Raw genomic sequence first — 14,010 nt, 5'->3', positions numbered from 1 at the left:
GTTTAAAGCTCTCTAATTCCTTAGTTATGTGATTTGCAAGAACACTCATCCCTGCACGGTTCAAGTGTGGACCATCCCAACAGTACAGCCCCCACTCTCCCCAGTACTAATGCGAGTGCCTCATAAACCAGAACCCATTTCTTCCACATTAGTCTTTGAGCCATGCATTCACTTCTCTAACCTTATTTGCCCTATGTCAGTTTGCCTGTGGCTCAGGTAATAATCCAGAGATTATTACTTTTGAGGTTCTGCTTCTTAATTTGGTACCCAGCTTCTCATACTGACTATGCAGAACCTCCTTTTTCTTGCCTATGTGATTGGTGCCTACACAGACCATGACAACTGGATCCTCCCCCTCCCACTGCAAGTTCCTCTTCAGCCCTGAGCAGATGTCCCAAACCCTGGCACCAGGCAGGCAACACAGCCTTCTAGACTCTCGCTCTTTGCAGTCCCCCTCACTATACTATCCCCTACTACCACTACATTCCTTTTTGCTCCCGCTGCTTGAAAAGCTTCCTGTACCATGGTCAGTCAGCTCATCCACTTTGCAGACCTCGCTTTCGTCCACACAGGTTGTGAGCACCTCACACCTGCTTGACAATTACAAAATCTGAGGATCCTCCACTACTGTCTGCTCGGTCCCATTATCTGCCTTACTCACAGTCACATCTTCCTGTCCCTCACTGCTGACCAGAACAGATGACCCAATCTAAGAGGCATGACTGTATTCTGAAACAAAGTGTCCAGGTATTTCTCTCCCTCCCATATGTTGTGCAGTGTCTGCAGTTCGGCTTCCAGATCAATAATCCCGATGGGAAATTCCTCTAGCTGCTTAGACTTTCTGTAGACGTGTTTGTCATGGATTGCCTTGGCGTCCAAAAGCGCTCTCATTACACAGCTGCAACATAACAGCTGTCCTGCCATTGTTACTTATGTTATTTAGTTAACCTATTTTAATTACTCACTTAATGAACTTAGAATAAACCTTATGTATATCACACTTTCCCCCCCATGCACTGAATTCCTATATGAACCTAATTAGCTACTCACTCGGTCTCTGTCTCTCTCAGGTGTAGCCGCCTGTCTCCTCACGCACCCCTTACTGATCATGGGGTTTGGAATAGCCTGTCTCTTTTATAGACCCTCTGAGTCACTAGCTAGTTTACCTTCCTGCTACAGTAATTAACACCACTTGAACCAACTGCTTTCAGGGATTGACAGATAACTGCCACTTCAGATAGTTCTCTGTTTAACAAGCTAACCCAACTTACTTGAAGGTTAGTACTATGTCAGATCTTAATTCTTAATCTATAGTTAAAACCTAAAAAGAACTTACCAGAAATTACCACATGAACCTAATTTGCTACTCACTCAGTCTGTCTCACTCTGACATAGTCACCTGTCTGCTTGCACGCCCCTTACTGATCTGAGTTTATTAAAAGAAGCCTGGTTAAAGTCTCTTTTATTCTGGGTCTAACAGTACCGAAGGCAAGTAATTGGCCATTTTGGTGAGTGCATTAAACTTTTAAACTAATGGTGCGACCTGGGAGCAGTGAGGCTAGATAAAGTTTGCACTCCTCTCATCCCGGTCGTAACAGAGTGTATGTGTGCATTTAGGAACATAGGAGCAAGAGCAAGCCATTCAGCCCTTCAAGCTTGCTCTGCCATTCAATATGATCATAGCTGATCATCCACTTCAATGCTTTTTTCCCCAGACTATCTTCATATCCCTTTATGTCAATAGTATTTAGAAATTTGTCAATCTCTGCTTTAAATATACTCACTGACTGAGCTTCCACAGCCCTCTGGGGTAGAAAATTCCAAAGATTCACAACCCTCTGAGTAAAAAAATTCTCATTATCTCAGTCCTAAGTGGCTTCCCCTCTATTTTAAAAATGTGTTCCCTTGTTCTAGGCTCTCTAGCCAGGGAAAATATCTACCTGCAATCTGCCCTGTCGATCCCTTTAAGTATTTTGTAGGTTTCAATGTGATCACCTCTCATTCTTCAAAACTCTAGAGAGTACAGGCCCAGTTCCCCCAATCTCTCTTCATAGGACAGTCCCGCCATCCCGGGAACAAGTCTGGTGAACCTTTGTTGCACTCCCCCTACGGCAATAACATCCTTCTTAAAGTAAGGGGACCAAAACTGCGCACAGTACTCAGGGTGCAGTGTAACCAAGGTTCTATACAATTGAAGCAAGACTTTGCTACTCCTGTGCTCCAATCCTGTTGCACTAAAGGCTTTCATACCATTGGCCTTCCTAACTGTTTGCTGCGCCTGCATGTTAGCCTTCAGTGACTTATTAACGAGGACATCCAGGTCCCTTTGTACAACTACACTTTCTAATGTCTTACCATTTAAGAAATACTCTGTTCCTCCTACCAAAGTAACCTCACATTTTTCCACATTATGTTCCATCTTCCGTGTTCTTGCCCACTCACTAAGCCTGTCCAAATCCCCTTGAAGCCATTTTGTATCTTCCTCACAACACACATTCACACTGAGCTTTGTGTCATCCGTGAACTTGGAAAAATTACATTTGGTCCCCAGATCCAAATCATTGATGTATATTGTGAACAGCTGGGGTCCAAGTACTGATCCTTGCGGTATCACAGTAGTCACAGCCTGCCAACACAAGAATGACCTGTTTACTCCTACAGTGTTTTCTGCCTGTTAGCCAATCCTTAACCCATGTCAGTATATTGCCTCCTATCCCATGTGCTTTAATTTTGCTAACCAACCTCCTGTGGGGGACTTTATCAAAAGCCTTCTGAAATTCCAAGTATATTACATCCACTGGCTCCCCTTTATCAATTCTGTTCGTAACAGCCTCAAAAAAACTCCAACAGTTTCGTCAAACATGATTTCCCATTCATAAATCTATGTTGACTATGCCCAATCAGATCATTATTATCCAAGTGTCCATTTATTGTATCCATTATAACAGATTCCAGCATTTTCCCTACTACTGATGTAAGGCTAACAGGTCTACTATAATTCCCTGTTCTCTCTCTCTCTTCCTTCTTAAATAGTGGGGTGACACTTGCTACCTTCCAATCTGCAGGAACTGTTCCAGAATCTATCAAATTTTGGAAGATTATCACCAATGCATCCACTATCTCCATAGCTACCTCTTTCAACACTCTGGCATGTAGAATATAAGGTCCTGGGGACTTATCAACCTTCAGTCCGATTAATTTCTTCAACATAACCTTCTTACTAATACTCATTTCCTTCAGTTCCTCATTCTCTTGGATCTCTAATTCAGGGAAATTTCTTGTATCTTCCTCAGTGAAGGCAGACACAAAGTAATCATTTAGCTTCTCTATTCTCCATTATAAATTCTCCTGACTGCCTGTATTGGACCCATATTTGTCTTATCCAAACGTTTCCTTTTTATGTACCTGTAGAAGCTTTTTTTTTGGTAGTTTTTCTCCAATTTACATTCATTTTCTATTCTCCCTTTATCAGTTTCTTGGTCCTCCTTGCTATATTCTAAAATGCCCCCAATGCTCAGGTTTACTATTATTTCTGGCAACTTTATAGGCCTTACCTTTTAATGTTATACAATCCTTGACTTCCTTTGTTAGCCGTAGTTGACTGAATTTATTTTGGTGTTTTTGTGCCTTGAAGAAATGTACAATTGCAGTGGCATAGTGGTATTGTCGCTGGACTAGTAATCCAGGGACCCAGGGTAATGCTTTGGAGACCTGGGTTCTAATCCCATGGCAGATGGTGAAATTGGAATTCAATAAAAATGTGGAATTATAAGTCTAATGATGACAATCAACATTGTTGTAAAAACCCACCTGGGTCACTAATATCCTTTAGGGAAGGAAATCCGCCATCCTTACCTGGTCTGTGCCTACATGTGACTCCCGACCCACAGCAATGTAGTTGACTCTGAAATGGCCTAGCAAGTGCATCAAACGCTAAAAAGCCTCAAAGGTGACGGGGGCACCAGAAACAACAAACTCTGTCGACCATGCAAAGTCCTTCTTACTAACATCTGAGGTCTTGCGCTAAAATTGGGAGAGCTGGCTCAGACTAGTCAAGCAACAGCCTGACATAGTCATCCTCACGGAATCATACAGTCAATGTCCTAGACACCACCATCTCCATCCAGTGAGACAGGACATACCCAGCAGAGGTGCCAGCACAGTGGTATACAGCCGGGAGAGAGTTGCCCTAGGAGCCCTCAACAGTGACTCCAGACCCTATGAAGTCTCTTGGCATCAGGTCAAACATGGGCAAGGAAACCTCCTGCTGATTACCATCTATTGTGCCCCTCTACTGATGAAGTAGTGCTCCTCCATGTTGAACACCACTTGGAGGAAGCACTGAGGGTAGCAAGGGCCACAGAATATACTCTGGTGGGGAACATCATTGTCCAGCACCAAAAGTGGCTCGGTAATAACCCAATGACCGAACCCTAATAGACATAGCCGCTAGATCTCGGCAGGTTGTGAGGGAACCAACAAGAGGGAAAAACATACTTGACCTCATCCTCACAAACCTGCCTGCTGTAGATGCATCTGTCCATGGCAGTATCGGTAGGAGTGACCACCGCACAGTCCTTGTGGAGATGAAGTCACATCTTCACAATGATGACAACACTATGCTAAAATGGGATAGACATCAAACAGATCGAGCAACTCAAGACTGGGCAACCATGAGGTGCTGTGGGCCATCAGCAGCAGCAGAATTGTACTCAGCCACAATCTGTAACCTCATGGCCTGGCATATACCCCACTCTACCACTACCACCAAGCCAGGGATCAACCCTGGTTCAATGAAGAGTGCAGGAGGGCATGCCAGGAGCAGCACCAGGCATACCTAACAATGAGGTGTCAACCTGGTGAAGCTACAACACAGGACTACTTGCGTGCCAAACAGCATAAGTGATCAAGTGACAGACAGAGCTAAGCAATTCAACAACCAATGGATCAGATCTAAGCTCTGCAGTCCTGCCACATCTATCTTGAATGGTGGTGGACAATTAAACAACTCACTGGAGGAAGAGGCTCCACAAATATCCCCATCCTCAATGAAGGAGGAGCCCAGCACATCAGTCCAAAAGATAAGGCTGAAGCACTTGCTACAGTCTTCAGCCAGAAGTGCCAAGTGGATGATCCATCTTGGCCTCCTCCGGAGGTCCCCAGCATCACAGATGCCAGACTCCAGCCAATTCAATTCACTCCACATGATATCAAGAAATGGCTGAAGGCACTGGATACTGCAAAGGCTATGGGTCATGACATTATTCTGGCAATAGTACTGAAGACTTGTGCTCCAGAACCTGCCGCTCCACTAGCCAAGCTGTTCCAGTACAGCTGCAACACTGTCATTCACCCAGCTTTGTGGAAAATTAGCCAGGTATGTCCTGTTCACAACAAGCAGGACAAATCCAATGCGGCCAATTACCGCCCCCATCAGCCTACTCTCGATCATCAATAAAGTAATGGAAGAGGTCATCAACAAGCTGCACTTGCTTAGCAATAACCTGCTCACTGACACTCAGTTTGGGTTCCAGCAGGGCCACTCAGCTCCTGACCTTGTTACAGCCTTGGTTCAAACATGGACAAAAGAGCTGAACTCCCGAGGTGAGGTGAGAGTGACTGCCCTTGACACCAAGGCCACATTTAACCAAGTGTGGCAACAAGGAGTCCTAGCAAAACTGGAGTCAATGGGAATTGGGGGGAAAACTCTCTGTTAGTTGGAGCCATACCTAGCACAAAGGAAGATACTTGTGGTTGTTGGAGGTCAGTCATCACAGCTCCATGACATCACGGCAGAAGTTCCTTAGAGTAGTGTCCTAGGCCCAATCTTCAGCTGCTTCATCAATGACCTTCCTTCCATCATAAGGTCTGATGATTGTACAATGTTCAGCACCATTTGCAACTCATCAGATACTGAAGCAGCCCATGTCCAAATGCAGCAAGACCTGGACAATATCCAGGCTTGGGCTGACAAGCGGTAAGTAACATTTGTGCCACACAAGTGCCAGGCAATGACCGTCTCCAACAAGATAGTTTAAACATTGCCCCTTTACGTTTAATGGCATTACAGTCACTGAATCCCCCACTATCAAAATCCTGGGGGTTAACATTGACCAGAAACTGAACTGGACTAGCCATATAAATACTGTGGCTACAAGAGCAGGTCAGAGGCCGGGAATCCTGTGGCAAGTAACTCAGCTGTAGACTCCCCGAAGCCTGTCCACAACCTACAAAGCACAAGTCAGGAGTGTGATGGAATACTCTCCCCTTGCCTGGATGAGTCCAGCTCTAACAACACTCAAGATTCTTGATGCCGTCCAGGACAAAGCAACCCGCTTGATTGGCACCCCATCCACAAACATTCACTCCCTTCACCACCGACGCACAGTAGCAGCAGTGTGTGCCATCTATAAGATGCACTGCAGAAACTCCCCAAGGCTCCTTAGACAGCACCTTCCAAACCCATGACCATTACCATCTAGAAGGACAAGGGCAGCAGATACTTGGGAACTCCACCATCTGGAAATTCCCCTCCGAGCCACTCACCACCCTGACTTGGAAATATATCGCAGTTCTTTCAGCGTTGCTGGGTCAAAATCCTGGAACTCCTTCCCTAACAGCACTGTGAGTGTACCTACACCACATGGACTGTAGTGGTTCAAGAAGGCAGCTCACCATAACCTTCAAGGGCAATTAGGGATGGACAATAAATGCTGGCCCAGCCAGCGAAGCCCACATCCCTTGAATGAATTAAGAAATGTATAATTCTTTAAAGGCTATCTATTGCTGATATACCGTCATACCTTTTAATGTATTTTTCCAATTCACCTCAGCCAATTTGCCCCTCATACCTTCATCATTTCTTTGTTCAAATTTAACACCCTGGCTTCAGATTGAACTATCTCACTTTCAAATGGAATGTAAAATTTTATCATATTATGGTCACTCATCTCTAAAGGTTCTTTCACAAGAAGATTATTAATTAGCCTCTTCTCGTTACATAATACTAGCTCTAAAATAGCCTGTTCTCTCGTTGGCTTCTCGACAAACTGCTCTAGAAAACCACCCCTAACACACTTCAGAAACTTGTCCTCCACAGCATTAGTGCTCATTAGGTTTACCCAGTCTCTATGCAGATTGAAGTCACCCATGATTACTGCATTGTCCATGCTACATGCTTCTCTAATCTCCTGATTAATACCATGCCCCACACTACCACTACTGTTTGGTGGCCTAGAAACAACTCCTACCAGTGTTTGCTACCCATTGCTGTTTATGAAACAAAGCTCCACCCAAACAGGTTCCACATTTTGCTCTTCTGATCAGAGATCCTCCCTTCCTAATGTACTGATCCCATCCCTTATTTCAGCGCAACATCACCTCCTTTTCCCTTTTACCTGTACTTTCTAAATGTCGAATGCCGTTGAATATTCAGTTCCCAGTCTTGGGCACCCTGTAGCTACGTTTCCATAATGGCAATTAGATAATTCTCATTTACCTCTATTTGTGCCTTTAAATCATCTACCTTGTTGTGAGTGCTGCGTGCATTCAGGTAGAGTGCCCTTAACTTTGTCTTTTTGACGTTATGCTGCATTCTAAGCCTAGTTGATGCTCGCTTTTGTTTTGCTTGCCTTCCAATTTTGCTTTCTACTTTTCTACTTCCTGTTACCAGCTTTATTTCTTTCCAGTTTGAGCTACCCCTCAGGTTCCCAGTGCACCTGACAAGCTAGTTTAAACCTTCCCTAACAGCACTATCAAATCTCCCTGTGAGGCTATTAGTCCTGGTCCTGTTAAGGTGTAACCTGTCCATCTTGTACAGGTCCCACCTGCCCAGAACCGGTCCCAATGCCTCAGAAACCTGACTTCCTCCCTCCCACACCAGTTCTCCAGCCACATGTTCAATTGATCAATCCTCCTATTCCTATGCTCACTAGCACATGGCACTGGGAGTACTCCTGAGAGTACTGCTTTTGAGGTCCTGCTTTTTAATTTCCTTCCTAACTCCATAAAATCTGCTTTCAGGACCTCATCCCGCTTCCTACCTATGTCATTGGCACCAATGTGGTCCACGACCTCTGGCTGTTCACCCCCCCCCAGAAGGATGTCCTGCAGCTGCTCCATGATATCCTTGACCCCTGGCAGCAGGGAGACAACAGACCATGGTTACAGCTGCAGAAATACCTGTCTGACCCCCTGACTATCAAACCCCCAATCACTATTGTTTTTCCAATTCTTCCTCCCCTCCTGTGCACTGAGCCCCGTGATGCCACGAACTTGGGTCGGGCTGCACTCCCCTGAAGAACCATCGCCCTCACCAATATCCAAAAAGGAAAACCAAATTAGCAAGCAAGATTAATTCAGGGGACTCCTGCACTACCTGATTGGTTCTGTTAGACTGCCTGGCAGTCACCCATTCCCTCTCTGTTTGTAATCTGCAGTGTGACCACCTCCCTGAACATGCTATCCACTCAGTTCTCAGCTTCATAGGTGCACAACAGTGACTCCAAACGCCACTCAAGTTCTGAAACCCAGAGCTCAAACTTCTGTAGCTGGTGACACTTCATGTAGATCCATTCATCAAAGACACATGGTGCATCCATGGCTTCCCACGTACCGCAGGATGCATATTCCACTCAGCCAAGTGAACCTGCCATACCATAACTTTTAAAACTATTTTTTACAATTAGAATAAGTAGAATAACTTACCAGTTACCCACCAATCAGCTTCTTCCCCTGTACCGAAGTAAGAGACAACTACTGGAAGCTGAAAAGGGGATGAAAAAGAAAGGAGTCCCACACAGCACTGAGGACCTGCTGTTTTTATACTTTCTGAAAAACAATTGGTTCAACCTTCTGAAAACCAGCTTAAGCTAGCTACCTAATTAACTAGTCATAGCTGCTCTCGGAGAGCGTGTATTCCCCTGTTTAAAGCTGGAAGAAACTCAACTTCTCTAAATTTAAGAAGTAATTTTTAGTTGATTGCTAAATCAAAGGAAAACAAACTAGCTTCAGATAGAAATGAACCCTTAAAACTCCCTCACTCTCCAGCTCTCAGTTCAGTGTGGCTGTGTGTGCATGTGTACAGTTACATGTGCATATATGTATCTGTGCTGTGTTTGTGATTGTGCACACGTGACCAAACAGAAAACAAAAACAGAGTGAGCCTGTGTTTCTGCTCCTGATCACTAACTGTTTCTGTGGATATTCAGTAAGAACAGTACCAGGCTTCATTGTGATGCCTGCCCATGGTCAAACAGCATGCTAGCCTTCAATGTCGAGGCTCACACAAAGCAAATGGGGGAAATACTGAAGGGCAGTCTCTATAGGTGGAATCCATTCCTCATGCGAGCGTTGTTGGACATGGAAAAAATGAGAAAGACTGCAGGCTCATAAAATTAGAAAAAGCAGACTGCTGGTTCCTGACCAGACTGTCAACAGGGGGATTAAAGCAAGGCTGCGCCCTCTGCAGTGGCAAACAGCTTCAACAGTAAACAGTAACACAAACTCTTGTTCTCTTACAGGACCCACCTTACCAAAGAACCAGCTAGTTGTGGCGATTAACTGGGTTGGCATCAGCTTTGTGGACAAGAATGAGAAACTCCTTTTGAAACGGTCGTACCTAGAAATTACTGGAGTAAACACAATCAGGTGAGAGGTCAAATTGGAGCTTGTGTCCTGCATGCTTTACTCCACCCAATGCCTGCGAATCTCTCCATCTCTACATTCTAGCACTTTCCTCTCTTTCAACAGCGCTCTACTGTTGCGCACCCCCCACCACACCCCTCCTCCACCCTCCACTGTTAATAGGACCCAACCCAACTGGTGAAGCTGAAACTTCACAAGACACAGAGCTTTTCTTTATTGAGAGAGTTTATTGACTTGTTCAGCCTCTCAGCTCTCCTCACACTCAACCCCAGTGTCCCAGCTATCCTCTAGTTTTTTGTGCTCAGACAATTAATACCCATTATTTGTTTCTCTTAACCTTAACAATGTAATTGATTTGACGTTAACATCCACCACTCCACCATCAGTAGAAAATCTTCAGTCACCGCACCCCTAAACCCTGGAATTCCCCTCCTAAATCTCCCCTCTCAATACCTCTTTTCTTACCTTAAACAACAGTCTAGATTGGTGTTAGAGCAACGTTTGTGGTGTAGTTCGAGGTCAGTCAGGCTTAGTAATAGGGTAGAGGGTAGCACTGAAAGAGGCAATCGAGGAGAATATTGATCAACCATGTTAAACCCTGTAGAAAGGCCAGAGAGTATGAGGACCATCAACCCTCTCGCAGGTGGTCAAATGGTGATTTTTGAGTAGGTGATCTTAGTGCTGAGGGTGGATTGGAACTTCCATTGGAGAGATTCTAACAAGTCAAACGATGGTGAGATGGATGAGTACTTAATGACACCTTAGAGAATAAGTGGAGGCCAGAGATTGAGTGGCTGACTGCAAGGATGGAGACATCAATGGTTAAAATTGAGGTTTGAAAGGGTTACAAACTAAGCTTGAAGATAGGGAGAGGGTGACAAAGGTTGGCAAACATAGTGCCACGAAGGGTTAAGTTGGGTAATCATAAGCTGGGTTAGAAGCAGGGTGGAGGGTACATCTGATGAGCTTCCTGGAGGGGAAGAAAACTTTGTTGGGAAATTCCTGCTTCTTGTGGTATGACGAGCAATTTGTTTTTGTACTATTCTGATGATTGTGGTTTTGGTTTGCATTTTTTTTTTTGTTGCATGTTTTGGTTTTATTCTGCCTGCTAATGTGCGCTGTCCCACACAGGGCTTCAAAGCAATATGGCCAGAGTGTCACAGTGACTACCCTACAGGGGGAGGAATACATTCTGACATCAGGATATGCTGCAGACATTGCCGATTTGATAGTCATGTTCCTGAATGGTTTGAAGATGAGATCACAGTATGCAGTAACGCTGTGCAGCAGCTCCAAACAAGGTACAGGGAGTCACCTTCCAGCTTATTTGTGTTTCTATAGTAGTACGGCTGAATATTCCACCAGAAATTCCATTGCCTCTCAAGCCAGACAGAAGCGGCAGATGGGTCTGAGATCAAAACCCACTAGTGTGACCGTATTGCCCTCTGGCCGCAGATACTGGCAGTGACCCCCACCCAAATATGGGCAGATGCATTCAAATAACATGCCAGCTGTGGCTCAGTTCTCTTGCCTGTGGATTCAAGTCCCACTCCAGAAACCTGAGCACATAATCTTGGCTGACACCTCAGTGCAGTACTGAGAGAGTGCTGCACTATCGGAGGCGCTGTCTTTCAGACAAAACATCAATCGAGTCCCCACCATCCTTCTCGGGAGATGTAAAATATCCCATGGCACTGCTTTGAAGAAGGGCAGGGGAGTTACTCCAGCCCTCCACCCCGCCCACCTGCCACTTGGTCAATATTTATCCATTGAACTACATCCAAAAAACAGATCATCTGGTCATTATCACATTGCTGTCTTGTGGCAGCTCACTGTGCGCTGTGTTTCCTACATTACAACAGTGACTACACTTCAACAGTACTTGGACACGATACTTAGACATGATACTATGGATGATGGAAATACTCAGGTTAGGCTGCATCTGTGGTTAATGGGATGAATTTTCCTGGCCCCGTAGAGGTCAGTTAGGATGTGGGATTGGGAATAAAGTTGCTAAGTAGTGCATTAGGATGGTTACCCTGTGTGTTCCCACAACCGAGCACTGGAGTCGGGGCCAACGCAGAAGTGGCTAGTCACCCAGAAGTGGCTAGTCACCCAGTATTGGCAGGTAATCAATTAAGTCCAATATTCGGCTAGTTAGGAGAAGGTTGATGGCTCCCACGGGATCTTCCTGATTGTGGGCACCTGGTGCCCTCCTCCCCACCCATGCCCAGCTGAGGCCAGAGCCCGATAGGTACCTGGGGGCTGCCACTTGGCAGCAGGCTGAGAGAGCCATCAACACATCCTCTTCATCACAGCAACAAGGGCCTACTGGGGTTCAACAGCCACAGGTGTAATGGCAGGTCATCCTTTAGAACAGATTCACCCTCCACATTCAATGGTCTGACAGCTGTGGCCACGCTTTACTTTTAAGATTTCAGAAGACTTCAGAGAGCGTCTCCATGTTAAGGAACCCTCGTTGTCAGCTGTCTGTCTCAGTAGGTATGGAGACAGAGAAAGGAGGGTGGGGGGAATCGAACAACAGCGAAAAGCTGTGAAAGGGCAGGAGGCAAGAGAGAATAAATGATATTAAAAAGTACTAAATTGGCTGTAAATGCTTTGGGACATTCTAAGATTATGAAGTATGCTATCTAATTGCAAGTCTTCCTTTTTGTGTGCAGGATTATCTATTGTGATTGTCTCTTCAGTCTGACTGTTCTCTCTGCCCTGTCTGTCCCTACAGTTTAACCCTGTGTCTCTGCTGTGTCTGTCCAAACAGTCTAATTCTATGTCTGCCCCAATGGTCGAACTGTTTCTCTACTTTTCTGCTCCAACAGTCTAACCCGAACCCCATTACAGTCCCTATCATGTAACTTGATCTCCATTTCAGTTTCTAAAATTTAACTCAGTCTCTGTTACAGACCCTATAATCTAACTCTGTTCCGTTACAGTCTGGGTTTCCTATGCAGTTGTTAACTTGCTGCTCATTTTTGCCATTCCAGAGGACCCTATATTCCTAAAATATGAGAAGGGTGATTTGATAAAGTTGATAAGAAATGAGGAGATTACTCAGGATAATGGCTGGATTCAAGGACAGAATGAACGCACTGAGAAAATAGGAAGCCTCTCACTGGAATCTGTCTACATTGTTCCAACTCTTGAGAAGCCATCATCGGAGGTGATGGTATGTTAATTTATAATTCCACTGGCACACCTTATTCTATTGAGAGCTGGATCACTACTGGCATTGTAGTGAGATTTTACAGGAATAAGCCTCCCATTACAGGATGACACAAAACCCATATTACAGGATCGCGCAGGCTGAGTACTCCTCTGTTACAGGACTATGATCAATCCATTATAAGACTCAGTCCCCCTATACAAGAAAGGGCTCTCCTCCCATTACATGGCCAAGAGTTCCCTGCCATTGCAGGACTCGATGCTTCCTCCCATTGCAGGACTCGACGCCTCTCTTTCAATAGATGACTGAGTGTTCCTTCCATTACCGGGCTGAACGCTCCACCAATTACGGAAGTGAGCACTCTCATTCCGAGACCAACACTCCTCTCATTACAGGACACACCTCCCTCCTATTACAGGAGTCGGTATTTCCTTCCGTAACAGCACACAGCGCTCCTCCCATCACAGGACCAACTGCTCCTTCCCATTAGGTGAACGGGTGCTTCCTCCATTTAGGGGACTGAGCACTCCCCCTGATACAGGACTGAGTGCTCTCTCTTGTCACTGCACTTGTTACTGAGGTAACTGGTACAGTTTTGATGGGCCGGACATTTCATCCGTGACAGAGGCACCTTCCACTTCTCAGATGATCATAGAAAGTGATTGGAAAGTATATTCATTAATTTTAAAGCAAACAGGTGAAGAGCTGCCATCTCTCATACATTTATACTACAGGATCAGACTGGTGAGTGTAGGTTTGTGTATGACTCTGGTGGCCTTCTGTTTCAGAGCCTCTCAAGCTCCAACTTGCCTCCTATTCTCACTGCCAGCCTGCATGAATGTCTAACGCATCGCCAAGTCAGAATGATCAGAAAATGCCTTTGTTTAGACACAGGAAACCGTGATGAAATTGTTCTTTCTGAGCAGATTAGCAAGTTTGCTAACTGTAGCATCAGTTGAAATCCTCCCTCAGGGTCGAGCGTTTGCAAATTTGATGTCCTGTTCTTGTTTTGCTGGCAGAGCTTGATACTCATGTCACCTGACCAACGACGCCAAGCATCCCAGAATGCCTGTGCCGAGGTGAAGGAGCCAGAGGTGAAGATCAAAGTTTACACACTGGAGGAGTTTTCTTATGACCATTTCAGGTTAATCTCTGTTCATTGGCCTCTGACAGAAATGGAATAG

At 45.2% G+C, this 14,010-nt stretch overlaps 1 protein-coding gene across 1 annotated transcript in view; it reads left to right on the top strand.

Moving 5' to 3' along the window:
* Positions 1-14,010, top strand: part of LOC144693638 (unconventional myosin-VIIa-like) — a 103,534-nt gene that overhangs the window by 41,917 nt on the left and 47,607 nt on the right. The window contains exons 8-11 of the mRNA XM_078563482.1: positions 9,522-9,648; positions 10,777-10,946; positions 12,648-12,829; positions 13,846-13,970. Coding sequence (XP_078419608.1) covers positions 9,522-9,648; positions 10,777-10,946; positions 12,648-12,829; positions 13,846-13,970 — 604 coding nt within the window. The remainder of the gene's footprint in view (positions 1-9,521; positions 9,649-10,776; positions 10,947-12,647; positions 12,830-13,845; positions 13,971-14,010) is intronic.

This window comes from Cetorhinus maximus, chromosome 19 (assembly GCF_964194155.1).
Source record: "Cetorhinus maximus chromosome 19, sCetMax3.hap1.1, whole genome shotgun sequence".
NCBI classification, from domain to species: domain Eukaryota; kingdom Metazoa; phylum Chordata; class Chondrichthyes; order Lamniformes; family Cetorhinidae; genus Cetorhinus; species Cetorhinus maximus.
The sequence above is the reverse complement of the archived record's forward strand: the minus strand, read 5'-3'. Positions and strand labels throughout refer to the sequence as shown.